Source organism: Nannobrachium achirus (genome assembly GCF_963921795.1).
Source record: "Nannobrachium achirus genome assembly, chromosome: 15".
Taxonomy (NCBI): Eukaryota; Metazoa; Chordata; class Actinopteri; order Myctophiformes; family Myctophidae; genus Nannobrachium; species Nannobrachium achirus.
The window spans coordinates 4,928,762-4,956,200 of record NC_137822.1 but is presented as its reverse complement, the minus strand read 5'-3'; the positions used below and the strand labels follow the sequence as shown (position 1 = coordinate 4,956,200).

Here is a 27,439-nt window from a genome sequence, read left to right as displayed (position 1 = left end):
GGTGAAGCGAGGTTAGTCCAGTAGGAAGGAACCGTCCTCCCAGCTCAGAGCCATGTAAACAAGTTATTAAAAGTTGTTCTTGTTGAAGAAACAGGACTTTCAGAGTGATTAAAAGGTGCGTTTTAGAGTAAACATGTTGACATGGCTGGCGGTGACAACAGTAGCAGCGGGCCTGCTGTCTCTGCTCTGGTACCAGAGCACCGCGTTCCCCTGGTTCTGGGTCGACCTGCTCTACAACCTCAGGGTTCGAACCGTGGGACGGGCTGTGAGGTCCCGCATGGGGAGAGGGGTGATCACCTACCTGGACTGCTTCATAGACCAGGTAATGTAGTGATCACCTATAATCTATCTGGACTGCTTTGTACACCAGACAGTTGTAGTGATCCAGGTAAAGATCATGCGATTATTACCTACACCAGAGTTTCTCAAACTGTCAGATTTCAAGGTCTCCCCTTAACTCCCCACTTATTACAACTCTATGCTTAACTCTGACGGTGTACAAATGGATATGGTTGTCATTGGATACGATGTTGTCCATTCTATGCTGTATTGATACTGGTACCACTACCATAGGAGGGATGACAGGCAAACGTTGATCAAAATAAATACAATTTCTCAACATTCTCTAATTGTGTAGACTTCTCTAAATTAAGTAATGCAGATGTTAAATTAATACTTTAACTAGGGTCCATTTCATGGTTTCATTTTACACTCTCGAGAGTTAAAGATTGATAAGGGTCCATTTGGTTACCAACTCTACATAATTTAGCTGGGGACCACCTCCCCGGACCACTGGTTGAAAACCACTGTTGTAAAGGGTACATTTACAACCCCCTCAAGGACCCCTGGGGGTCCCCGGACCACACTTTGGGAACCACTAAAAGTCCTGTACCGGTATGTTCCAAATGCGACTTGGGTCATCACATCACTGTGATGTCAGGGGAACCACACTAAAAGAATGGTGTTGTCAATATTAATGATGCCCTGTTAGAGTTATCCCTGTGATGCCAAGGGGAACAAATCCCTTTTATGCCCATATATGGAGATCCCTGATGTCCACATCACTGTGGCGTGACCTTGCCCCTAGGGCGAGGTCGCTGTCGCAGTGTCGCCTTGAGGCATCTTACTAGTATAAATACAACACAGGATTCATTAAGGGGACCTTCTGTTAAACCCACTGATGGTGCAAAAAGTGAAGCTTTTGGAGAGTTTGGACATGCTTTAGTTCATCACAATTATAATAAAAATGGTAAGACGGAATTAATTTCCCAGTGGAATCCTTGCGACCCGCGTCAGTGCATCAGCTACACTTGCAATTTCCCAGGATTGCATCTTTCTAGTGAGTGTGGTTGCCAGTAGGGCAACCAGACTATTGTTCTAGTCCGGAACACAAACATTGCGTAAACATAGCCAATCAGGAAGCAGCATTCTCGGTGACTTCAACATTATAGAGTAAGTCCATTGAGTTCATTGGGGAAGTGGTCACAATTATTTTGCATAATCGTCATAATCGTTTCCATGTTGAGAAATGTTCATATACCGGTAGTTTCAAACACTTTCATAAAGTAGTGGAAGTAGCAGATCTACAAGCATCGCGGCGCATTGTGAGCTTGTAGATCGGCTATTTCCACTATTAATGTTATAAAATTGTCAAATATGTCAGTAATTTCTTTGTATATTTAAGTTTTGTGTCAGGACTCAGGATTGCCATGTGCAACTTCAAAGCCTAAAAGCCAAACAGAAATGTAATTGTCAACGACAAATACACAATTAATCTGTTAATCGCAATTATTTGAGTGACAATTAATCGCCATGTAAAATGTCATAATCGTGACAGCCCTACCTGTGACGTGACAATAAAGATGCCATTTCCGATATGCTCATCTCTACCTAGGCGAGGAAGACCCCCGACAAGGCCTTCATCGTCTACGAGGACCAGAGGCTGAGCTACGGGGACGTGGACAGGCGGTCCGGCCGCTTCGCGCGCGTCCTCCAGACTGAGGGCGGCGTGGAGCGCGGCGACGTGGTGGCTCTGCTCATGAGCAACGAGCCCGACTTCGTGTGCGCGTGGCTGGGCCTGTGCAAGCTGGGCGCGCAGGCGGCCTTCCTCAACTACAACCTCAAGCCCCACGCTCTGCTGCACTGTCTGGCCAGCTGTGGAGCCACGCGGCTGCTGGTGGGGGCAGGTCAGTGGGGCTGTCGTCAATGTTTTCGTCTACTAAAACTGTGGTTCTCGACTTTTTCAGGCCGTGACCCCCAAAAGAATTTGAACTGGGGACCCCCCACCCTGATGAGAATTGTAGGAGTTGGCATCACATTTAGTTTGACTCGATCTCTTCCCATTGTGAAAATAGCCGATCTACCAGCTCACAACGAACAATTTCTGCCTCTAATATTTGACAATGTGCCAATGTTTGACCAGAGATCCTAAAAAGGTCTTAAAAGTCCTTAAATTGTCACTTTAGAAATGTGCAGGTACCCTCTATACACGTATATTGTATGTTGGTTTGTTTGCTGTTGAGTGAGAAAACAACGTTTGACATTAAGCCACAGGTTGAGAAAACTATGACAAAAAATGTTCGTTGACTACCTTTTTTTCTAAAGACTAAATAAGAACCAAATAAAAACTAAGATGCTTAAAACTAAGACTAAATGTATTGACAATTTTGACAACGAATAAAAACTAGACTAAAATGTTAGGGAGGGACTAGTGGAGAAGCGATCCAGTAGAACTAAAAGACAGGCCTTTTTGTGATTGTTTGCGCTCGGTTGTTGCGCTCTTAAAATAGCACACTTTAGCGGTACTTTAGCAAAAATTGGCCTCCTGGTGGTGCCATAGCAGGCCGATCATGTGAAACATTTGGGGCAGAGGTTCTGCTCTGGCTTTCAGGAAGTGCGTGTACACAGTTTCATGTTGATTGGGCAAACGGTGCCGGAGATTAGCTGCTTACAGACCGGCGGACGGACGGACAAGGGGCATATTGGCCTGGCGGAGACAATTAACACTGAGGATTTTCAAATGGACCCAGAAGGGTCCGCTTGTATGCTTTCAGAACTAAGTGAACATATAGTACAGTGAGGGTTTTACAGTGTTTGGGTCCCTGTTTTCAGGGGCCAAAGTCCCCTGGTTCCATGGATAAGCTGTGAGTCTACATATCATCGCTGTCGGGCTGAAACCTTGTATGTCCAAGACTGTTGCTTTCCAGGAATCCAGGAAATGTCAAAAAGAAGCTGTGTTCCAGGGAATCCAATGTAGTTATTATTTAGTCACAATACCTTTAGTTGATTCCTTTCATTTGTTCAATATTTATAAACCCCACAGACACTCTTAACCAGCATTTTCACTTAAAAAACGAAAAAAAGCAGATATTTTTGTGTAACACTGTAGTATGATGAAATAGGGTGTTAAGTTACGAAAGAAATGGAGATACAAGGTTTCCACCAGACAGCAACCATATGTACTAATAACATGACATAACATTCTCCTTCCAGGACATTAAGATTACACATCACCCTTCACCCACTTTCTGTTCCTCCCATAAAACCTGCTCCCCAGGCCTGGAAAGTAACTAAGTACTTTTACTCTTAAGTACTTTATTTGAATTGTTGAGGTAACTTTTACTTTACTTGAGTTTCTTGATACATTTTACATATCCACGACACACTCAGTGTTTATTTGAAATCTTAGTTACTAGTTACGTTAGGCTGATTTATATTAGCAAATGCATCATGAATAAAAAGAAAATGGCAGATACAAGCTTATTATGTGCTACTTTCAAGTAGCCCAATGTATAAAATATGGCTTTAGTGGTTGAGGACTTGAAGTCAATTAAGTTCAGTAATTATATACTGTAACTACGCACAAAAAGTTAGGAAACTTAATTCCGGTCCATTATATCTCCCCTTTAATAATACCACATTGGTATTGTGTTTTGTATAATTTTTTATCGTTGATTAGTCACCTTTACAACGAGGTACAGCTTGTAAGCATCGGGCATTCGCGGAATGAGTAACACAGCCAAACGTGTGAGAGCCCCCCAAAGATTTGCCAAAAGTCTGTCCATTATATCTCCCTTAATAATACCAATTGGTATTGTGCTTGATATCATTATTATCGTTGATTAGTCACCTTTACAACGAAGTACAGCTTGTATGCATAGGGCATTTGTGGAATGAGCAGCACAGCCAAACGTGTGGGTAGCGCACCCCCCCCCCCCCCCCCCCACACAATTTGCCAAAATTCGGTCCATTATATCTCCCCTTTAATAACCCATTGGTATTGTGTTTATTCTTGGAATGAGCAACACAGCCAAACGTGTAAAATACTACTCGCCACCTTCTGCACTGAACAAGTACCCTACCTGGGGCGATGGGGCTTTTGCTTTTGCTGCCCCAAGACTCACAGAGAAGCCCCCACCCTTCAAACCTTCAAAACCGCTCTCAAAACCCATTTCTTCACTATGGCTTTCCCCAGCAAAGGCAATTCTGTGAATAGACCCTGTGGCCAGCATTTGGGATCAGTCGTAAAAAGTGCCTATATGTTATTTTGGTCCGGAATTGTTTCATTTTCCTTCCAATTTCACTAGTTGGATTATCTCTCATAATTGAATGAAATTGGTATTCCAACCTGACAATGTATTTTCTGTTTACTGAAGGCCTGGAGAGACAGAGAAAGACAGAGATAGAGTGTTTGTTATGGAACAAACATTCTGTAGCAACGATTACCCTTTATTAACTTCAGAACGGGTACACATTATAGTGTATTATTATTTTATGCTTTAACTATTGAAAAATAGCAGATCTACAAGCTCACAGCGCGGCACCGAGTGCCGCGCTGCGAGCTTGTAGATCTGCTATTTTTGAAAAATCGTGAAAATTAGAATTTTGTGTCTTTTGAATCCTTCTAAGGTTTTTTGAAAAACCTTTGTTAACAATCTGGCTAGCCATCGTCAAAGAAAAAGGTCCTTTTCACTTAACCTGGAGCTCAGTTAGTCTGTTCTTGAGAGACTACTATGACAGTGGTTCTCAAACCTTTTCACGTGAAGGACCCCCAAAATGATATGCATTTGGCCACGGACGCCCATCTCAAAATATTTAGTTCCAGGGACCACCCAGAAGCAAAATTTGAGTTGCAAACGTTCGCTTTGAAAATACATATATTCAAAGATTTGCACATATTTTCACAACTTTTTAAAAAATAGCAGATCTACAAGCTCGCAGCGCGGCACTCGGTGCCGCGCTGTGAGCTTGTATATCTGCTATTTCTCACTGGTTAAAGCATTCAATAATTCTAGGCCTGAATGGGTTAAAGTTTGGTTATATAGGTACACTTTTTCCAAGTGTCCATGTACAATCTCAGTGTTCCAAATGATATAGGATTTTACCATGAAGGAATAAATCCACTTTTTCCGTTCCTTCATAGACGTGGTGAGTGGTGTGGTTGAGGTGCTGGCTGAGCTACAGCAGCAGCAGGTGGAGGTGTGGGTGGTGGACCACACGTCGCCCTCTAGTGGCGTCAACACCTTACTGGACAAGGTGGAGCAGGTCTCCGCTGATGAGGCCGTGATGGCCAGCCCGTCCAACGTCGACGTCATGTCCAACTTCCTCTTCATCTTCACGTCGGGAACCACCGGTAATGTGCAGTTGTTGTTTTTTTAATTCCTTTATTTAGGACAGGGGTCTTCAACTTTGTCAGGCCGAGGACCCCTTAGCTGAGAGAGAGATGAAGCAGGGACCCCCACAATCTGTTCATAGATTCCATATAGTTTCATCGTTTGACAGCACAATCATCAGTGTATTTTGGATTCATGTCAATTTGTGTTATCAGATACAGTATGTAACCACTTGAACCATCAATACCTAATAAACTTGCCCTTTCACTCTGTAACGCTGCGAGGCGTTGTGAGCTTGTAGATCTGCTATTTTTGGCTAAAGCTCTCAGAATATGGACGTTAGGGTTCAAGTGGTTAATATAAAAAAGGAGAAAAAAAGTTACTATCACACAAAGATTTGAAGGACCCCCTGTAGTAAGTAACTCTGAGGACCCCCTAGGGGTTCCGGACCTCCTGTTGAAGACCCCTGATTTATGACTTGATTCAAGTCACGTGAACTTTTTAGCTCTAGACCCAATAGAGAAATGAAGCCATTGCCATCATTGCCCTTCAAAAAAATGGCATGCCCAGAGGCCACAGTGGCCTTAATGCCCCAGCTGACTGGACCACTTTCTCTTTCTTGACAATTATGTAGACACTAGTCTCTTTCTTGACATATAGACACCAGTGTCTCTTTCTTGTCATGTAGACACCAGTGTCTCTTTCTTGTCATGTAGACACCAGTGTCTCTTTCTTGTCATGTAGACACCAGTGTCTCTTTCTTGTCATGTTGTCTTTTGTTGAGATTCTGAATTCTTAACTCCCCGGAGTCCCCCATCGTTATACCAATCCAGTAACTTTGTTGTGCAGGGCTGAGCATGGATCAGATTGTAAATAACATTATTTATTTTACTGCAGATAGTCATACACATCATAAACTGTCCCCAATACTGTCCCTTCCCCAGGTGTGTCCAAGGCGACGCGCGTGGGTCATCTCAAAGCCATCATGAGCATGTCCTTCCTGCAGCTGTGCGGGGCCAGGTCCAGTGACGTCATCTACATCACCCTGCCGCTCTACCACATGTCTGCTTCCTTGCTGGGGATTGGAGGATGCATCCAGCTGGGTAACCAATAGAACGGTGGCTCTCAAAGTGGTCCTCGAGGGCGTTCCGGGGGTTCCCTGTCAAAATGAGTGAGCGTAGCATCGAAGTTTAACCACTTTTAACCCTAAATAAATGTTCATTGGCTATTTGGAAATAGGGGATCTACAAGCTCACAACGTGTTGCGGTGCAACGTGTTGTGAGCTTGTAGACCTGCTCTTTTCGGTGTGCGAAACTGCGCACAACAAAGTATACCATTCACCCATTGTCAACCTTATCTTCAGAGAATGTGTCAATACTAATGCTCATTATAAGATGACACTATTTCTGTCTGTTCACTCTGTGCCTCAGAGGAGGGCTGTGGACAGTTCAGTAACCTGCCTACCAGTGACCTCATCAATCCAAGCTAATAGAAACTACAGCCTGACTCTTCCTGAAAAACTGAAATAGAAGCCATTGTTCTTGTATTCATGAATAATTAAAAAATAATAATGATAAAGTTTGAAATATTGTTTGAAATGTCCAAATCTGCATGACGGTGATGTCACTGGTTGGTTTAGGTGGGTTTCTGGACTGTCCACATACACACAGTAGCTCTGAGACATAGACTTAATAGACAAGATTGTTAAGTAAGCATTAGTGAGGAACAAATGCATGTATTTATACACGTTGAAAATGGTTGAAGTGCTCCCTTAACTTTCCATATTTCATTTCAAACGCCTATTGGTTAAAAAATGTTCTTAAAGTCATATTGTGCAACTCTTTCAATTGAGCAAAAGTTGACTTTCACTGGTATATTTTTCACAATAACAATTCCACATTTGTACAACTATACTTTGTTAATGTTGCCTGGCGGAAACCTCATTATGTCCAAAACTATTACTTTTCCAGATTCAAATTCAAAAGTAGCAGATCTAAAAGCTGGAAATACGTCGCTTCGTGCCGCGTTTGGAGCTTGCTGATTCAGAACTGTTCTTTTCTTTGTACATGTTTCTTTTCTCCCGGGGGCCAACAGGTGCTACCTGTGTTTTAAAAAAGAAGTTTTCTGCGAGCAAGTTCTGGAAGGACTGCATGAAGCATGAAGTGACCATGTTCCTCTACATAGGAGAGCTGTGTCGATACCTCATCAACCAGCCTACCGTAAGAAGCAACAACACTCATTTAGCACAGTCCTTCTCAGCCTTTTCAGGCCGGGCCTCCCCAAAAGAATCACGTTTGAACCGGGAACTTCGAGCTTGCAGATTGCTATTCTGTTTTGAATCCTGACATTTGAGTTTTCTAGCCTGGAATCGGACGACTCCCCGTGCAATTTAGTTTTTGCCTTTGGCGGATTTGGGTCTGGCCCCGCTCAATACCTGTTGTAAGAGTGCTTAGTGCGTGGTTTTGTTACGGGATTGTTTTTGCTTTTGTGTTATGTTTGTAAAAAATATGTTTGATGTTCTCTGTAAAAGAAAAAAAGAAAAGTCAATAAATATATTGTTTAAAAAAAAGAAGAAAAAAAGAGTGCTTAGTGCATTAGCCATTATCATAGCACTTGGAGGCCAGTCTATGACATCAGCAGTCTATGGTGTCAGTTCTATGATGTCAGTACTATGACATCATATTTAAACCAGAGATCTCCATATAGGGGCATAAAAGGGACACAGGCAATGTGCTCTTCTTTGGACAGATACAGACATTTGTATACTAGTATGACCTATTTGGGGCCATGCTTCTGAAATGCTCAATTAAAGTAAAAGTACTTCAAAAGTCTACTTAACACATATGGTGCCAACCCCGAGTTTCCCGAGTTTGTATTGGTACTACCGCTGTGCCAACCCAGAGTTTCCCGAGTTTGGCCCGTTTTTGGAAAAAAAAATTTTTTTCTTTTTTCAAAAAAATTTTTTTCAAATTTTTTTTTGGACCTCCAGAAATGTATTAGGCATGATCGCGATCGCGAAATTGCATGTTTAACCCCCATACCAACTCATTCTTTCAAACATGGCAGCCATGTTTGTTTACATCTGAAGAAAACATAATGGCTGATAAATCATGAATGCCTGAACGGATTTCCAAGCGGATTTTTTTGTTTGAAAGCTGTGAACAGCATCTACACACGTGGTGCATCATCTAGGCATGGGCGTGCACTTTTTACACAATTGCACAATTACATGGAAGTCTATGGTAACCATGGCAACGCGAGACATTGAAGAGAAAAAATCATTGCAACATAAGTGTTAAGTACATTATTTGATTAGATTTACTTTGTTGGTTTCCAAATATAAGCACTGACAGGAGACAGTGACTAAACAGTGTGCAATGTGGACCGACGCTGACACCTAGAGGTCGTTTTCAGCAATTGTCAGTAGGGGTTGACACATTTTTATTCTAAATCCTAATTGTTTTCTGAAAAACGTATGTTTCTTTATCTGTGGTGCTCAAAGTTTTTAATGTCAAGGACCCCTAGAATTATATGTATTTGACGGCGGACCCTCATCTCAATATATATTGTTCCAGGGAACCCCCCGGGAGCAAAGATTTGTGTTAAAAATGTTCGCTTTAAAAGAATATACATTTAAAGATTCATAGTTCTTCAAAAATAGCAGATCTATAAGCTCATAGCATGGCACTTCTTTTGTGTTTTTTTTTATACAAAATGTATACAAATGAAACCAAATTTGGTTATTTGGTTTCATTTGTATACTGTCAGAGTTAAGTGGAGACCTTCACATTTTAAAGTTTGAGAACTATGACTTAGTCTAAAATGCAAGTTTAAATTGAATTCTGCAATAAATCTCTGTATTAACGATTAAACAGGATTTTTTACAAGGCTCCCTCAATTCACCCTTTGTCAAGTCCCGCCCATTGTCCTGCCCCTCTCCACACCCATTGGTTGCTTTGACTTGGAGGGACATTCAGTGGGACATTCCATCCACTGCCATGTTAATTCAGTTGCTTCATATTGTTATTCTGTGTGCTCAATTCTAATTTCAAACTTTGTTTCAGTCAATTGGAGCTGCTCAGTGGCAGCATAGTGAATCAGCATGTTTTTAAATGTTTTTATTTCTCCAAAAATTATGTTTTAGCTAATTCAACATAAAAAAGGCGGAACCAGGGCGGGACAAGGCAGATAGAGCCTGCTGGTTGGTCAGTCAGGGACCAACCAGGAGGCTAACAAAGGGTGAATTGTATCACGATATATACGTTATCTCTGAAAATGCATATCGCGGAGACATTGTATCGTCTCAACGATAATTATCACCATATCGCCCACCCCTATTTCAGACACTAGAGGAGCGCGCCCACAAGGTGCGTGTGGCGGCGGGCAGCGGGCTGCGGGCCGACGTGTGGAGGGAGTTCGCGCGGCGCTTCGGGAGGATCGCCGTCCGCGAGGGCTACGGCCTGACCGAGGCCAGCGTCGGCTTCCTCAACTACACCGATGAGGTGGGACCCATTGGCAGGGCCAGCTACTTCAACAAGGTACGTTCTGCAGGTCTATAAACTCTATGAGCTTGTAGATCTGAATATTTTTTACCCGATTCTACAAAAGGTCTTTGAAAAATGGATGTTTCTATGTCAGTGGTTCTCAAACCTTTTCATTAACACTTGGGCTGCCATTATTTTGGTAATTATTTGGCTGTAGAGTGCCGCCATTCACTTACGCTTTATTTTGAAGAGCCCCGGAAGCCACAATTGTGTCCAAAATGTGTGGAAATTGATGATTTTAAAATGGACGTCAGTTTGTGCAGCATTGGGAGCTTTTATATCTGCTATTTTTCAATAATTAATGGCTTAATAGCCAAGAGGATCTCTGCCCTACTGAAATGGTACCATATTATTCTAATGAGCATTAGTGAGGACCAATTGTTTGAACACAGGTGTTGGAGATGGGTCACATGGTCGTTTTATTGTTCAGCCCAGAATAGGGACACTTTGGTCATGTTGTTAACATATTATGCTATGGTAATGTATTGTGCCCAGGGGTCATCAAATGTATCCTCATCCGGTTTTGATCATAAGACCCAAATACTGAATGCCATGTCTTCAGCTTTTCTTCAGAATATGTAAGACACTGATTTACTACGACACTATGGCACATTGTGGGTCCACTAGTACTAGCGGTTCTCAAAAGTTTTGTTTGCAAGGACCCCCCTTAACTCTGAGAGTGTTCAAATGGAACCAAATGGACCCTTACAGATCCAACTGGTTCCATTTGTACACTCTCAGAGTTACAGACCTGTTATGGTCATTCAGGGCTAGCTCTTTGTGTGTTTCTGCTTAATATTGTCTGTGAAAAAAAATGATTTTCGATAAAAAAATGTCCAACACAAGCCAGCATAGTGATGAACCCTGCTTGTGCCACTTAACAGTTATTAATATTGTTTGGTTTTAATTTTTTATTTTTTTCAGCTAAATATGCCTTTTGAGCTTTTGAGATGTGATGCAGAGACATACGAACCCATCCGCACAGACACTGGAAGATGTATACTATGTCAGAGAGGTAAAATCCGCCACTGTTCATGTATGTATGTATTGTGTAAATGTGATTTCCTGTTTATTTTGTGTGTTGCAGTATTCCTAAACGTGTATTTGTTAAAAGGTTGCAGCTCTACTATATTCTAATCATTGCTATATAGAGCATGGGTCTCCAACAGGCGGTCTGGAACCGCTAGGGGAACAGATTGTGAGTTTTTGCCACTTCTGTATGACACTGTAGTACGATGAACTCTTTTACTGCTTTGAACGAGCGCGCTCGCTCGATTTTTCAATGAACGAGTGCTCATTCGTTCGTTCTTTTACCTGTCTGATCAGATGAGGGGTGGCGCGGGTGTGTACAGTAGCAGCAGCTCCCATAACGCTAGTCTCAAATCTGGACCGCACATAAACAATAATGGCGGCGTGATCGCTTTTCTGGTTGTTTTCTATGCCTGGATCTAGTTTCTCCATTTCTATGCTCTAAACTACTGGTTTGAGCGAGGAACTAACAGCCTCGTTCATTTCAATGGCTGTGCACGCCCGTCTGTTTGTTTGTTTTTCCCGGTGAGGGATACGCTTGTCTTTTACAAAAGATTGCGTTTGGAAATAATGGATGGATATTTTTCTATAAAAGGTAAGCTACTTTTAAAGGACAACATTGTTTTTTTACAACAAGGGTTCATATTTTAGATAGTAATTAAAAAATATAAAAGATGAGTGTTAAAATGATTTCATTTACTTCTTTCTATTGTTTTAGAGATTTGTATTTCAGTGGCTGGGGGCATGCATACAAGTACTAAATATGTCATTTTACACAGAATAAGCCCATTCCCAAGATACAACGCAACCTTTCATGGTTGGATGTGACTTATGGGGGCTAGTAGTGTTACTGTAAATAGCAATAAAGAAACTGCTGGCTTATTGTGTCTAAAAAGACATATTTAGCCACTTGTACGCATGCCCCCATTCATGCGCATGCCCCACATTTACAACGGTAAACGTGATAAAACGATAGAACGAAGCAAATGAAAACATTTTAACACTCACCTTTTCTTTTCCCTAATTATAATCTAAAATATGAACCCTTGTTGTAAAAAAACAAAGTTGTCCTTTAAGCTACTTAGTGGGGCGTTAAAATTACGAAAATACATCATTATAGGGTAGGTTAGAGGTACTAGCGAGATATCTGCCCGACAGTGACAGCATGTGTTTTCACCACGTCATGCAGGAGAGACGGGTCTCCTGGTGGCTCCGCTGTCGGCCACCAACCAGTTCCTGGGCTACGCCGGGAACAAGACGCAGTCGGAGAAGAAGCTGCTCAGGGACGTGCTCCGCCAAGGAGACGTCTACTTCAACACTGGAGACCTCATGCTGCACGACCACCGAGACTTCCTCTACTTCAGGGACCGCCTCGGAGACACCTTCAGGTAACTGCATTTCTTATTTGTCCGGAACCCAACCCATTTGTGAACACTTTCTGACTCCGTTTCCTAGCTCAGCAATGATTGCATGCATTAAGATGGGGTCTTATGTAATCGTGAATGGATCGCACACGGTTTGTGCATGATTCGCTCACGATGGACATGCACACGCCCACGTTACTTAAAAGGTAAAAAAAACGTGGCAGACAACCCAGAAAGACCTTCAGGTAAGTAATGACAAAAAAGGACCCCCCCCATCTAAAATGTTTTGTTCCAGGGACCCCCTCCAGAAAAGTACTTCAAGACTTTTCTAAAATGTTCAAATATAGCAAATGTACAGAATGAGTACAGTCTACGTTGTCAGAGCTCCCGTTGCACCCGTCTGTTTGTGTTCCTTTTGTGCCCATATATGAAGATCTCTGAAGTCATCAATATATGCCTATATATGGGGCATTCCCATACAACACGTTGTGAACTTGTAGATCAGCTATTCCCCGCGCCCACTCCCCCCCCCACTGAATATAGACGCAAGGTTGTTCATGTTCATAACCTAAGTCAACGGGGCTCTGACAGGGCTGTGACGAGGCTGAAACATTGTCCAAATTTGGAGTCACACGTCATGTCATACATCACAGATAAATGATAAATAGACTGCATTTATATGCTGCCTTCCCTCCAAAGCGCTTTACCACAGTTAAGAAGCACAGGAAAAAGAGACACGTACAGAGAGCCAGCCAGAGCCGTAATCCAGAGATATCTCAAAGGAGCGAATCCGCAAAAGACAACCCCTTTCTACCATGGAAAGTCGAGGACTCCAGTCCCAGCTGAAGGACAGCGTCCCTGTGGCGGGCCTGGGTCTCCAGCACAGCGCGTACGGCGTGCAGGACTCGCTGCGCAGCGGCTTCACCAGCGTCAGGAACCAGCTGCTGCCCGGTCACGCGCTTGAGCTGCCCGAGAGGAACTTCCAGCTGAACCGCGACCGGCTGAACCTGGCCACGCTCCGCGCGGAGCAGGGCCTCCACGCCCCGCTGCGGCTGCAGATGGAGCTGCGGGCGGCGGGCAAAATGCAGCGCCTGCCCTTCCTGCAGAGCTCCAACCTGGGCCTGGACACGCTGCGGGGCACGGACGAGAGCGTCGCCTTCGAGGACTTCCTGGGCGACCCGTCTCAGAGCGAGGTGATGGGCGACCCGCACGTGATGACCGAGCACAAGCTGGGGCTGTTGTGAACTTTGTTGGACCGATAATGCTCGCATAAGTTTAGTTTCCTTAACCACTTGAACCAGTAGTTATTAAGGAAACTCAACACGAGAAACCAGTAGTTCTCAAACTCCTTTTTATTTGGCTGCGGACTGGACCCCCATCTGAAAGTGTTTTGTGCCAGGGACCCCTCAGGGACCCCCCAGAAAAGATCTGTGCTAAAGCAAAATAGAAGATTTACAAGTGGTTAAAGTGGCATTCCTATTTTTTTTCCTCAAATGAGAATTTACAAAAATAAGAAATAATAATTTGGACACCTTTGGGCATAAGGACGACATCTGTCACCAAGAAGTCTAACATGGTCACTCCTACAGGAATGTTCCCTGTGGCAGGGTTTCTCAAAGTGTGTGCTGTTACGCAATTCCTAGGGTGCCGCAGAATTATTGTTTTATAATGTTTGGAATTCATCAATATATCACCTCAATCTAACCACTTAGAGTCTAGACCTTCTATGCATAATAAAACGGACTGCAACGAAGTTGCACTGCACTGTTATTTTTCAATTTAGGCCAAATCTCTTTGCCAAAAATAGTACCAATATGCACCACTCAAATTGACAGTGTAATTCAGGGGTGCTTTGTATGAAAAAATCACACCCGTGTGAAGTGAGCGGTGCTCACTTTGCCTGGTATCAAACGCGACACATGTGCATATCTCCTTGTATGGGCCATTCTGTCCGTGACGTTATTTATCTCCATACATGGCGTTCCATGCATGAGTTCCATACGCAGTGGTGTAAAGTTTACTTAAGTAAAATGTTGTCGTATTTGTACTTTACTTGAGTATTTCCAATTTACAGTACTTTTACTTCTACTCCACTACATTTATTTTAAAACTTTAGTTACCACTTACTTTACAGATATAGAATAGAATAGTATAGTATCATAGTAGTATAATATAGTAACTGTAAGTTGTCATAATTATACATTTAGTGGAGTAAAAGTACAATATTTGGATCTGAGATGTAGTGGAGTAGAAGTAAAAGTATTGAAAATTGTACTTAAAAATTGTACGTAAATGTACTTAGTTACTTTACACCCCTGACAGAAACAAAAAATCACACCTGTGTGAAGTGGAGCTGTGTGTGTGTGTGTGTGTGTGTGTGTGTGTGTGTGTGTGTGTGTGTGTGTGTGTGTGTGTGTGTGTGTGTGTGTGTGTGTGTGTGTGTGTGTGTGTGTGTGTGTGTGTGTGTGTGTGTGTGTGTAGATCATGTGTACCGATTTTTGTGACATTTGAAGAAAATATGTAGGTAAAGGAGCAAAAAGTGTGTTTTGGAGAAAATTCAAGATGGCGGAAAATCTATCCTGGCGCAAATGGGCGTGGCCTATATGGGGAGATGCGTCTTGACCCAAGGAATCCAGGGAAAAAAGAATTTTAATTTTCCGATCTACGGTTCAAGAGTTACGGGGCAAAACGTAAAGTGGGCCGTTATAGCGCCACCATGAGGCCGAATGATGTAATTATTTTTCAATTCATTCTTAAAATCATTATGAATCTCCTCTCCGAGGTTTGAAACTGTAGCTCCTATGGTTTACGAGAGAAAAATACTTGAAAGTGATTTCTTGCATTGTCCCATTATAAGTCAATGGGGACAATTAAGCGTCGTTTTTTGCCGATTACGTCGGCATGGTAAGGCGGATCGGAACGAAAGGTAATAGAACACCATTCCCGGCCGAGCCGCACATTTTGATGTATATATTGCGCGAGTGGCGTAAATGGTGCGGCACTAGTTACGCGCCGAAAGTCAGGCTACATACACACACACAGACAGACAGACCCACACAGCCACGTATAGGGAGCTGCACACAGCTCCAAAAAAGTCAACTCAGTTACTTGCGCCAGCAGAGTACTCAAGAACTGGGTTCGGTGTTTCTGTCTGTTCACGCCCGTAGCAAATCAGGGACCAGCATTCCTGGTGACGTCACCATCAACAGCCAACAATGGACCAGCATTCTTGGTGACGTCACCATCAACAAGTACGACCTGACATAATTAACCAGTAGGTGGCGCACAAGTAGGCCATACATGGCCACGAGTGCACAAGGCACAAGTTGGCACTTTTTGAGCGGTGGGCACACCACTCCTAAGCGTGTCTGTGTAGGTTTGTTACATCTGTGTGTTGGCATGTATCTATGCGTGTAGCCTGAGCCTGAACTACAATACCGCTGTTGACCAGGTGGCGCTGTTGCGTCACACGCATGCACACGCACACACATGCACCACTGCTCACTTCAAACTTGGTTTGATTTTTTCTTAAAATAATTCCCTATGTCTCTCACACAAAAGTAGCAGAAACATGCTTGAAAGTGAAATATCTCATCAAGTACAGTACTAATATAAATATACATCAGCCAGCGGCCTCCTGTGTGAGTGTGTCCAAGACCTGCAGTGGGCTCAGAGAACACGTCAGGGTGATGCTCTTGTCTCTGGAGCGCTGGCCCTTCTCCACGCACACCTCGCTCCTCCGCACGCCCAGGACCTCCGCCAGGTATCTGACCAGCTCCGCGTTGGCCTCCCCGCCTGCGGGGGGCGCCGCTATTGAAACCCCCACCGCCTCCGGGGACACGTGCGTGACGGCGGTGCGCTTGGCGCCGGGCGTGGCGCGCACGGACACGGTGAGAGCTCCGCTCCTGTTGTCTCGCGCCACCGGCCCGGTGGGAGGAAGTGATGACGACGATGTCCTTGTCTCAGTGACACTGGGTTTCTGTCCTCCTCCGCCTTTAGGCATTTTGTCTTTTTTGGGCATTTCCTTCTGTTTGTTTGTTGGTAGACAAGCTGCCCTGGTAGGTTGAAGTGGGGATAATCAACGATGGGGACAAAAGCGAGGTTTGGCTATCTGTCTTTGAGGAGCTGGAAACGGGGTTGATTCCTCTACAAATGAAATGCATGTATGCAAAAGTGAAGATTTCGTTAACTATGATTTCTTTCTTACTCTCTGCTAGATACTGTATGTCACAGATGTCTGACGTCATAGACCTCTGATGTCAAAGATGTCTGCCGCTGGTCACATGAAGTCAAAGATGCACAGAGCCAAAACGTTTCTATGTGGATCCCAAGATACATATGGTTAGATTTTTGAGCGGGGTTAGCACCACTAAAGGCTGGGTGACGACAACGGCATACTATATCTGGCAAGCCGGCGGTGTCTGGTCTCAAATTGGTCCCACAACTGACGGAGGATGGTGCTCGAGATTAACTTTCGTGCTCGCAATGTGGCCTCCCTCTTTGCATTGATCGTAATATCGACATTTGCTTTGGCGAACGCTTCTGCGGCGCAAACTGTGAAAACGGTGGAATTCAACGTCAAACCGGGAGGCGTGGTGCACACCTTCGCCCAGGGAATACAAGACTATGAGTGCTCATTCACGTATGCCGCGCAAGGGGGAACCAACGAGCAGTGGCTGATGAGTGTGGGACTGGTTGATGACGACGACGGCAGACTCTTCTTCTACTGCTCGGTGGCGAGGCCCCAGGGGAAGAAGTCATACCTTTTCTTCACACAGTTCAAAGCTGAGCTGAAGGGAACCAGGATTGAACATGCCCACGCATATTCACAGAGCGACGTGCCTTTGGAGCCGAAGGAGTTCTCAGTTGGAGACTCCACAGTTACCCAGACCGATGGGAAGTTCCGGAATGAACTCTCCAAACTGACCCTCTTTGGCCAGACATGACATACCGAGCTGTAGTTTGGAAGGAGGAACCCTAACCTAACCAATCGGAACATTTGAGGAGGCTCTGAGGTCGGGGTAGAGCTCCATGCTCTACCTCAGTAGATAGAGCAGGGGTGGGCAACTTTGATGATGGGGAGGGCCACTATATTTTCACATTCACTCCAGAGAGCCACAATGCATATACAGTTTGAGCTTGTAGATCTGCTATTTTTGCTATTTTGGAATTGGAATCCTGAATATTTTTTAGCTAGAGTTGGAGTCCTGAATAGTAACATTTTTGTTTAATTTCCAATGCATTTATATGTTCTTATGTTAACTTTATGAACTTAAATACAAATACATAATGCATAAAAAGACTAGACTATAGACTATCTAGTCATTAAGCTACTAATTTAGACTGAAGTAATTAAAGCGGGTCATGTCTGCATGTTTGGAATTGTAAAAGCTGAAATCAGTAATATCTCAGTATTCAGATATTAACCTGTGGGCCAAGGTGAGGGCCGCATGTGGCCCCTGGGCCGCCAGTCGCCCATGTATGAGATGGAGGAATTGTGACGGAGAGCAATTCTTGTGCAGTGACAGCCAGAGGTTGCTTCTACTTTACTGTTGAATATGTGGGCACTTTGTCAACTGTACAATGGAATTAGCATGGAACTAGACTGCACTCTGTTGAGGCGCCAACTTGATAACTCGTGGCCATATATGGTCTACTTGTGCGCCAGCAGAGCGCGCAAGTCCTGCGATCGATCGGTGCTGGGTAAGTGGGTATGTGATGACAATTGTTGGTTGTGGTGACGTCACCAAGACGCTGCTCCCTCATTGGCTGAAGTCCCTGCCTTTGTACTGTCAAACGGATACAGACAGCACCAATCGCATTGCCTGCACGCTCTGCTGGCGCAATAAATATATGATGTAAGAAAATCACGTACCGAGTGCCGCGCTGCGAGCTTGTAGATCTGCTATTTTTGAAAAATCGTGAAAATTAGAATCTTGACCCGACTCTATAAGTGTCTTTTGAATCCTTCTAAGATTTTTTTGAAAAACCTATGTTTCTATGTCAGCAATCTGGCCAGCCATCGTCACTTAACTGGAGCTCAGTTAGTCTGTTCTTGAGAGACTACTATGTCAGTGGTTCTCAAACCTTTTCATGTGAAGGACCCCCAAAATGATATTTATTTGGCCACGGACCCCCATCTCAAAATATTTTGTTCCAGGGACCACCCAGAAGCAAAATTTGAGTTACAAACGTTCGCTTTGAAAATACATATATTCAAAGATTTGCACACATTTTCACTTTTTCAAAAATAGCAGATCTACAAGCTCGCAGCGCAGCACTCGGTGCCGCGCTGTGAGCTTGTATATCTGCTATTTTTCACTGGTTAAAGCAATCAATAATTCTAGGCCTAAATGGGTTAAATAAGAGCGGTGCTAACCGCTCGTGCATCTTTCTTTGTCTGTTTAATTTGTCCTGCGTCTGTGAGTAGAGTGTTTAGTGATGGTGTGTTGTTGTCGTTGCAGGTGGAAGGGGGAGAACGTGTCCACCACGGAGGTGTCCGAGGTCCTCTGTAGCGTGGACTTCATCCAGGAGGTCAACGTTTATGGAGTGACCGTCCCAGGTCTGTACCCCGCATCCACTGTTGTTTTTGACAGCAAATTTTGATTTAGTTTTAGTCATAGTCTTTTGAATAAAATGTCGTTTAGTTTTAGACATAATTTCGTCACCTGAAAAGTATTAGTTTTAGTCTAATTTTAGTCGACTAAATATCATAAGATTTTAGGCGACTAAAATGTATTTTGGCAGGCCTTGATAGCATCGTAATGATTGATTTTACACTTGTTAGTGTGCTGAAAATAGCAGATCTACACCTGAGAGCAACCAAACATAAAATTACTCTCTTCTCCACTAGATGGACGCTGCCTAACGTTTTAGTCTAGTTTTTATTTTGTTGATGAAATTGTCAATATATTTAGTCTTAGTTTTAGTCATCACAGGCACAGCTTAGTTTTTATTTAGTTTTCGTCAGTGAAAAAAACACAGTCGACAAAATTTTTCGTCATAGTTGTAGTCGACAAAATCAACACTGCCTGCATCACTACGCTTACCTTCAACGTGACACTGTCACTGTTGTTTTGCAGTGAGGCGATTTTCAAATAGTTTTCAACGACGAGACGTCCCACTGCCTCCTGCTTCATATGCAATTTCAAAACTACGTTTTTTTTCTTGCACAGAATTTCTTGACAGAAACTAGCTCATAACATGTCTACGGTGGATGTTTATGAAACAACTGTTTGACTGATAGAAAGAGAATAATTTAAGCTTTCTGTGCTGTTGCAGTGTTTCTGAGTTAAATGTTGTTTAAAACATTCAGATAGGACTTTTCTGTTTGGATGTACAGTACAGTATGGGCTCTCAGTGGTTGGTGTTGCAACTCTAGATTCAAGAAATTCAAAGTAGAATTCAAAGTTGCTTGCGGCTAGGTTTTTACTGAACTGTCCACAGCCCACCAATGAATTGATGCCAGATATTGTCCCTCACAGTCTAAGAATCTGACAGGCATCTGAAGATTCTGAACACATGTATCCACTCCAAATTGTATAGCTAATTAACAGACGTTTAAATTTCAAGGACCCCCATAACTCTGAGAGTGTACAAATTGAACTAAATTGACCCATACCCACCCACTCGTGAGATGCCATTTGGAACCCCCTCAAAGAGTCACGAGGGTCCCTGGACCACACTTTGAGACCCACTGGTGTAGCAGGGTGTTTCCGGTGAGCCAGCGTGGCTCTGTTTGACCAGAATGAAATGCAACCATAATTAGCTTCATTGGTAAGGAAGAGACCCAATTTCTTTCCAATATGGCTGCCGTGCATAGGGCCTATTTATGCTGGGTATCGACGTTCCGTTGATAAAACGAGGGCCATTATTATTAATGTGTTTCCAAACTGTGTCTGTGTGAACAGGATACGAAGGTCGAGCGGGCATGGCCGCCGTGGTTTTAAAAGCAGACCACAAGCTGGACGGAGAGAAGCTCTACCAGCATCTAGTGAGAACACTGCCTGCATACTCCTGGCCCTGGTTCCTCAGGATACAGGTAGGACTAGGGGTTGGACGACATGAACATTTCATATCAACATTATTGTGACAAAAGAAATATACAATATTATCCTTATAATCAAAATCCATTATCCTGGGGCAGAACATTTGCCAATAAATAGCAGATCTACAAGCTCAAACTACAAGCTTGCTATTTTTTGGCAAAGACATTTGATAGAGAGTGAAAACAAGACTGTATCAAGTATGTATATTATAAGTACCTTTTACCAATTCTAGAGGGTTTTAGTTGTACCGGATATGCAGCTCAGTAAATCAAAGGTGAATTGATCCTAAATCTCCACAATACGATTATCGTGTTTTTTATCAGGATAAATGATTATATCGCTTATCGTCCCATTCCTATAGTATGACTAAACTATTATTATAGTGTTTAGTGTGTTCATTTTTGTTTTTTATTTCGTTCTGATTTCCATGTTTTCAATTTCAGTTTGCTATTGTTCTTTTTCTTTCAAAAATGGTTTGCTAGTTCAGTTCAGTCTTTGTTTTGTGAAAAATGCTTAGTTTTATTTTATTGAAGGAAAATAGTGAACGTAGCCAATCTACAAAGAGCTTGTAGATACAGCTATTTCCACTATTATTGAAGCAAAATTATTATTATAAATTATTGAAAAAAGGAAATATTCTCTATGATTTAAAGGAGACATCCAGACCAAAACACATATAGGGTTAAATCTGCCTTTTATCATACCCCTTCATACCTGCTTTAGTCGATTTTTTTCATAGCTGCCCCTTTTGCTAGATTTCGGCTGCCCCTGTTGCTAGATTTCGCGTGCTCTCTCATAACTAACACAGTGGATTGTCCTTAGGCAAGTGCGGTCATTTCTTGAGCTTCAAAGTTATTTTTTTTTATTGGATTGTGTTTACAAAACGTCCTGAGACGAACCACACCGCTGTTTTGACCTCACAGGCACCCTTACTTGTCAAACAGACCCCTCCCTCCCTCCCTTTCTAGCCTCTCCTCAGAAGCCGTTTGACAAGTAAGGGTGCCTGTGAGGTCAAAACAGCGGTTTGGTTGATCTCAGGACGTTGTGTAAACACAATCCAATAAAAAAAACTAACTTTGAAGCTACAGAAATGACCGCACTGGCCTAAGGACAATCCACTGTGTTAGTTATGAGAGAGCCTGCGAAATCTAGCAACAGGGGCAGCCGAAATCTAGCAACAGGGGCAGCTATGAAAAAAATCGACTAAAGCAGGTATGAAGGGGTATGAAAAAAGGCAGATTTAACCCTATACGTGTTTTGGTCTGGATGTCTCCTAAGTTTGCTGTTTACAGTTATTTTTAACGAACTATAATGCCTTATATTTTGTTAAAACGTTAATTGGAGCGATTTATGATATTATCGTGATAATCAATATATCCCCAACATCCATTATCCTGTGGCGGAACATTTGCGCAAAGAGATTTGGTAGAGAGTGAAAAAAAAAAAGACAAGTATGTTATTTCCGGGTCAGTTTTACAAATTATAGAACCTCCACCGGCTGTCCATCCGTCAGTCAGTCTGTCTGTCACGTCACGTTGCCCCTGTCCATGCCAAACTTTGCACACACACTCCTTGCCTGCCAATCCACAACCTCCACCCCTCCAGGGACCCCCTGGCGCTGCTGCCAAAAAGTGCAAAAATGACCAAATGACCGGCCCAACGGGGCTGCTCACGTGGAATTCCCGGGGACCACCGGCTCCTGGTGCTCCAGAACGGATGCAAAAGTGGTCGCGGCACCTAGCAGCGGATCCCCGCCACTGCAGCCCGCTAAAAAGGCCGTAACTCGACCCCCGATCGACCGGGAGAGACGGGGCCGGACCCCCGCGCCGCAGGTAAAAAAATATGGGAAAATTGTCAAAAGTAGCCGTCAGCCGATCATACATATGACCTGACAGTCGCTTTAGGGAGTCTTACCGGTGATACCTGACATGGGTTTATATTTCTCAGTGCCATTCTTGGGAGACCACCTCCAACCAGACATTGTAGAATAGATACTGGTTATTATCTGCTATCTTCCCATCCCTACACCCGACACGATAGCCCTTACCTTGAAGTGTGATTCTCCGTCTCAATGTGTCCTGTCCTTACAGGAGTCTCTGGACGTGACGGAGACATACAAGCAACGGAAGCAGACACTGGTCCAAGAGGGCTTCGACCCCGCCTCCGTCCGCAGTCCTCTGTACTTCCTGGACCTGTCCCGGAAGGACTACGTTTCCCTAACACCACCTGTGTACCACGACATCGTCACCGCACAGGTCAAGCTGTAACGTCCAGGTTCACACGTGACCGCCCGTTCCTCTTAAAAATCAATGGCTGCGTCCGAAATGCCATACCGAACACACTGTTTTCAGTGTGCCGAAATAGTTATGTATGTGAGACTTTTTAGTATGTTTCGAGAGCTTAGGTAGCTACTAAATTAGTATGTGAAATGCATACTAGATTCCTGCCACAGTGGACACTTACGCTGCTATAAATGTCCCACAATGAGCAACATTCCAGAATTGACAAGGCTTACAGTGACCAAACCTCTGTCGTAACGTCAATTATGCTTCTATACATTCCAACACATGTAGAATGTAATTTGATTAATTATATCGTATGACGTCCAGTAAACGTTGAACTGCTACGGTGAATACACGCCACTGAGAATGAACATGTATGCGTAGTAGTACCGCTGCTTTGTCACTAGATGGGGCACTTTGCTAACATTCCGTGCGGTTGTCAGTATGTCTGAAATTGTAACTTAGGCCTATGTACAATTTTTGAGCCGAGGAGTGCCTTGTGGGCACTATCACAAGTGGCTTTTCAGGTTTTCTTGCTACATTGAAATATTTTCGCTGAAAATAGCAGATATATAAGCTCACAATGTGTCGCGAATTGTGAGCTTGCTATTTTCCTACGTTTCTCCCACATTACGGATGTGCAGGGTGCATACGCTCTAAAGTATGTTGAAAAATAGATTATTTATTAGTATGTAGTTTGTGATTTTGGATGCAGTCAAACTTAATACGTCCGATCCACATTTTTTAAATTTTTATTTAAAGGAATCCTTCAATTTTTTAACAGCCTAACGTATAAACGTTGCTGTCGGGTGGAAACCTTGTAAGTCCAAAAGTGTTACCTTTCAGGAAATGGACTCAGTGTAGTTATTTAGTCACGAGATCTTTTCAACACTTTTCATTGGCTCAATATTTATAAAACCCACAGACACACATTACTACTTTCACTCACAACGCCTCACGACGTGAGCCTGTAGATCTGCTATTTTAGTTACGACTCTTTAGTTACGACTCTCTCTCTAAATAAGGAAATATGGAGATACAAGGTTTCAGGCCGACAGCAAAGAAAAACACTTAAGCCTCGATCAGAGTCGGCTCCGTGGTGGATAGCCTTCCACCGCGGAGTGTAGTCTTTTTGAGTCATGAAACTACAACGTTACATCATTCCTCGCGGTGAAGAGCTTTCCACCGTGAGTCCCGACACATCTCTCTGTTTTTACTATCAGACAGATAGGCTCTTCACCCCGTTCACTGTTTGGTCGATCTAGACCAGTCAGTCACGGTGAATAGGACTTCACCGTGACTGACCATGATGGCCTTCGCTTATTTTCTGACCAGATTTGCGGTGGATAGCTCTTCACCGCAGATTCTGATCGAGGCTTTATACTCCGATGTTTACAATCTTTGCCAACTTAAACAAATCACTCCAGCTAAGCATCAAAATGCAGTTTAAAGTCATATTCCTTAGTCATATTTCCTTTTTAAAGTATTTTTTTAAATGTTTTACAACAATCATTCCACTTCCTTAAATCAGGGGTTCCCAACCTTTTCTGGATCAGGGTCCACTTGAATATCTCCAAAGTGCTTGAGATCCACTGTCCATCCATCTGACCACTTAAGCGGTCGTGTGCACTTTCAGAGCATGTTGGAGCATTTTATTGAGCAATCAATTGATTGTGATCCGGCTTGGATCAATGGAACTAACGTGGTATACTTTAAAGCTGTATTATGTACGTTTCTTTCTTATTGAATAAAAGGTAAATGTCCAGTTTTTATGGCAGAGTTAGTTAATACAATATAACTTCTATAATCGGGGTGGTTATCTTTGGTCTCCCTGCTCTTCTATTGAGACATTTAGATGCTGTGTCTGGGTGAGACATGACCTTTGACATGATCCTCTTTCTGGTAGGGCTGTCACAATTATTACATAATCGCCTAATCGTGATTATTTGACATTATCGCAATTATTTTGTCATAATCGTCATAATCGTGAATGTTGAAAAATCTCCGAAATAGTGGAAATAGCAGATCTACATCTTGTGAGCTTGTAGATCGGCTATTTCCACTATCAAAGTTATTCTTTAAGTAGTAAGTTGTCAAATATGTCAGTAATTTCTTTGTATATTTAGGTTATGTGTCATATCTACCATGTACAACTTCAAAGTCTAAAAGCCAAACAGAAATGTAATTATCAACGACAAAAACACAATTAAATCGTTAATCGCCAATTATTTGAGTGACAATTAATCGTCATGTAAAATGTCATATCGTGACAGCCCTACTTTCTGGTTTGACACAAATTTTGACCAGGAGGTCAAAATTAAATTTCTCCCCTGAGCAAGCAGGCAGGCTCTATTAGCTCAGTGGTAAAAACCTGCACCTGCACTGGAGACCTGGGTTCAAATCCCTGCTAGAGGAAAGTTACATAGTACAGCTTTAAGTTCCTATTTATGCATATCACAATGAAAACTAGGTTTTTATTTCTGTTTGGGTGAGTGACATTTCTGTCTAGGCTCTAGATGAAAGAGATATTCTCTTAACTTTCTCTCTTAACTCTAAAATGTCTTTATTACCTCCAGATTAATAAACTGTCTATATAGCACAATATAGATTAGTAGTTCTCAAACTGGTTCTCCCCCAGGGATCCTCGAGGGGGTCCCCGGTAAGATTAGGAACATTCTAACCACTTAAATGTATTTTATATTTAGCTATTTGAAAATAGACAATCTAAAGCTTGGACATCGGAATCTTTTTTAGTTTTTTAATTTTTTATCTTGACATTTTGTGAAAATAAATGTGAAATGGTTTTTAACATTCATCTTTCATGGGGGCTCCTCGCACAACATTGTTTCAGAAGGGGGGGGGGGCCGCCACCAAATAACACAAATTTGGGGGTCAAAATGTTTGAGAACCACTGCTGTAGATTAAGATAAGTCATAATAAAAGCAGGCTAGAAAGGTTTTATTGTAACAGTGAAATATTTCTAACATTCTGGTTTACAGATTAAATGTTTTAGTTTTTTATTTAACATGAGCACAAACCATCAAGCATTCATTCCTCGAAACAAAATGTTTTTTAAAAGGTGATGTATTTTTACGTATTTCAATTGTAAATTAGATTCTAAATGATATACATGTCAGTCTTTTGTAAGTCTTAACATTTTCCCAAATAAAGTGAATTCATCTGGAGGGACAAACGTGTGTGTCTCTTCTCAGATAAACATGGACCCGCCCACCTGTGTTTTGTCCAATCCAGAGGGACGCGTCTGTTACAATGAACAGGAAGTGATGTCACGGTCCCTGTAGTGCCGTTAACTGACTGGGAAAGTGGGTCAGTGATTTTACAGCACTTCAGTAACAATAACAGCACTGCTTCTGAAGATGTTTAAAACTTCAAAAGACCCAGTCATTTCTACCGGGGGGTGTCACACCAAGTTCTGGGCCCTGGGTACTTTAACTATTGAAGAATAGCACATATACAAGCTCACAGCGCGGCACCGAGTGCCGCGCTGCGAGCTTGTAGATCTGCTATTTTTGAAAAGACGTGACATTTGTGCAAGTCTTTGAATATTTCAAATCCTTCTACAGGTTTTTTGAAAAAACCTGTTTCTATGTAAGTGGTGCTCAAACCTTTTCATGTGAAGGACCCCCAAAAGGATATGTAATTGGCCACGGACCCCCATCTCAAAATATTTCGTTCCAGGGACCTCCCAGATGTAAAACTTTTGTTACGAATGTTCGCTTAAAAAATACATATGTATTTTTTTTACATAATATGTATTTTTTAAGCGAACATTCGTAACAAAAATTTTACATGTTATATTCAAAGATTTGCACACATTTTCACGACTTTTCAAAAATAGCAGACATACAAGCTTGTATATCTGCTATTTTTCAATAGCTAAAGTATAAAATAATTCCAGGCCCCTCCACCTTGGCCCTAGTAACTCAGTCCCACTCCCCCCCCCCCCCCTTGTGACGCACCCTCAAGAGTTAGGCTTATAGACCAGTAAGGGTCCATTTGGTTCCTAACTATCAATCATTTAGCTGTGGGGCCCCACATTGAGATACAACGGTTTAATGACATATTTATGTTTGATTCAAAACAAACAAGGATTCTTTTACAGGAGCACTGGTCAGACGAGAATATAAGCAAGGGCAAGCTGAATTCCAATACTCAAATTTCTGCTCACTCGCTCACTCTCACCCCAGTATGGTGGAGTTACGGTGGAATATGTGACATTGTGTAGTCACCGTTCAGTGTCCGAAACGTGAATCATTGCAGTTTGTTTGTTAACAGTGTTCAACCTAGCAGTATTTAGGCCACGTAGTTAAAGATGTCCAAGTTATGTGAAGTCCACAAGATGGTCATGTATTTCACCAATTTCACCGTAACACCGCCATGCTTGAGTGAGCTAGTGAGCAGAAATTTGAGTTGGGATTTGGCTTTGGTGTACACAGGGACATAAGGACACAATGCATTAACTAATGCCTGGGTGTGTCTGGTATGGAAATCAATGCATTTTAATTTAGGGATTTATGACATCTAGACCTCAAGCAGGG

At 42.7% G+C, this 27,439-nt stretch overlaps 2 protein-coding genes across 2 annotated transcripts; both read left to right on the top strand.

The window, feature by feature from the left end:
- The first annotated feature begins 35 nt into the window (after window positions 1-35).
- LOC308298945 (long-chain fatty acid transport protein 6) lies at window positions 36-26,145 on the top strand. Its single transcript, XM_080742640.1, has 12 exons — window positions 36-322; window positions 1,895-2,186; window positions 5,423-5,632; window positions 6,557-6,715; window positions 7,708-7,832; window positions 9,957-10,151; window positions 11,082-11,172; window positions 12,376-12,574; window positions 19,015-19,112; window positions 20,461-20,591; window positions 22,689-22,861; window positions 26,093-26,145. The coding sequence occupies exons 1-12, from the start codon at window positions 134-136 to the stop codon at window positions 26,094-26,096; spliced, it is 1,866 nt and encodes a 621-aa protein (XP_080598766.1). The 5' UTR covers window positions 36-133; the 3' UTR covers window positions 26,097-26,145.
- On the top strand, window positions 13,366-13,794 carry LOC308298947 (proteasome maturation protein-like; the record flags this gene model as incomplete). Its single annotated transcript, XM_080742642.1, has 1 exon — window positions 13,366-13,794. One exon carries the CDS (start codon window positions 13,366-13,368, stop codon window positions 13,792-13,794), a length of 429 nt encoding a protein of 142 aa, XP_080598768.1.
- Window positions 26,146-27,439: the final 1,294 nt, after the last annotated feature.

Coding starts and splice junctions, on each gene's coding strand:
- LOC308298945 (XM_080742640.1), top strand. CDS start 134: ATGTTGACATGGCTGGCGGTGACAACAGTAGCAGCGGGCCTGCTGTCT. Junction 5,633..6,556: donor CTTCACGTCGGGAACCACCG/GTAATGTGCAGT, acceptor TCCCTTCCCCAG/GTGTGTCCAAGGCGACGCGC. Junction 10,152..11,081: donor GGGCCAGCTACTTCAACAAG/GTACGTTCTGCA, acceptor TATTTTTTTCAG/CTAAATATGCCTTTTGAGCT.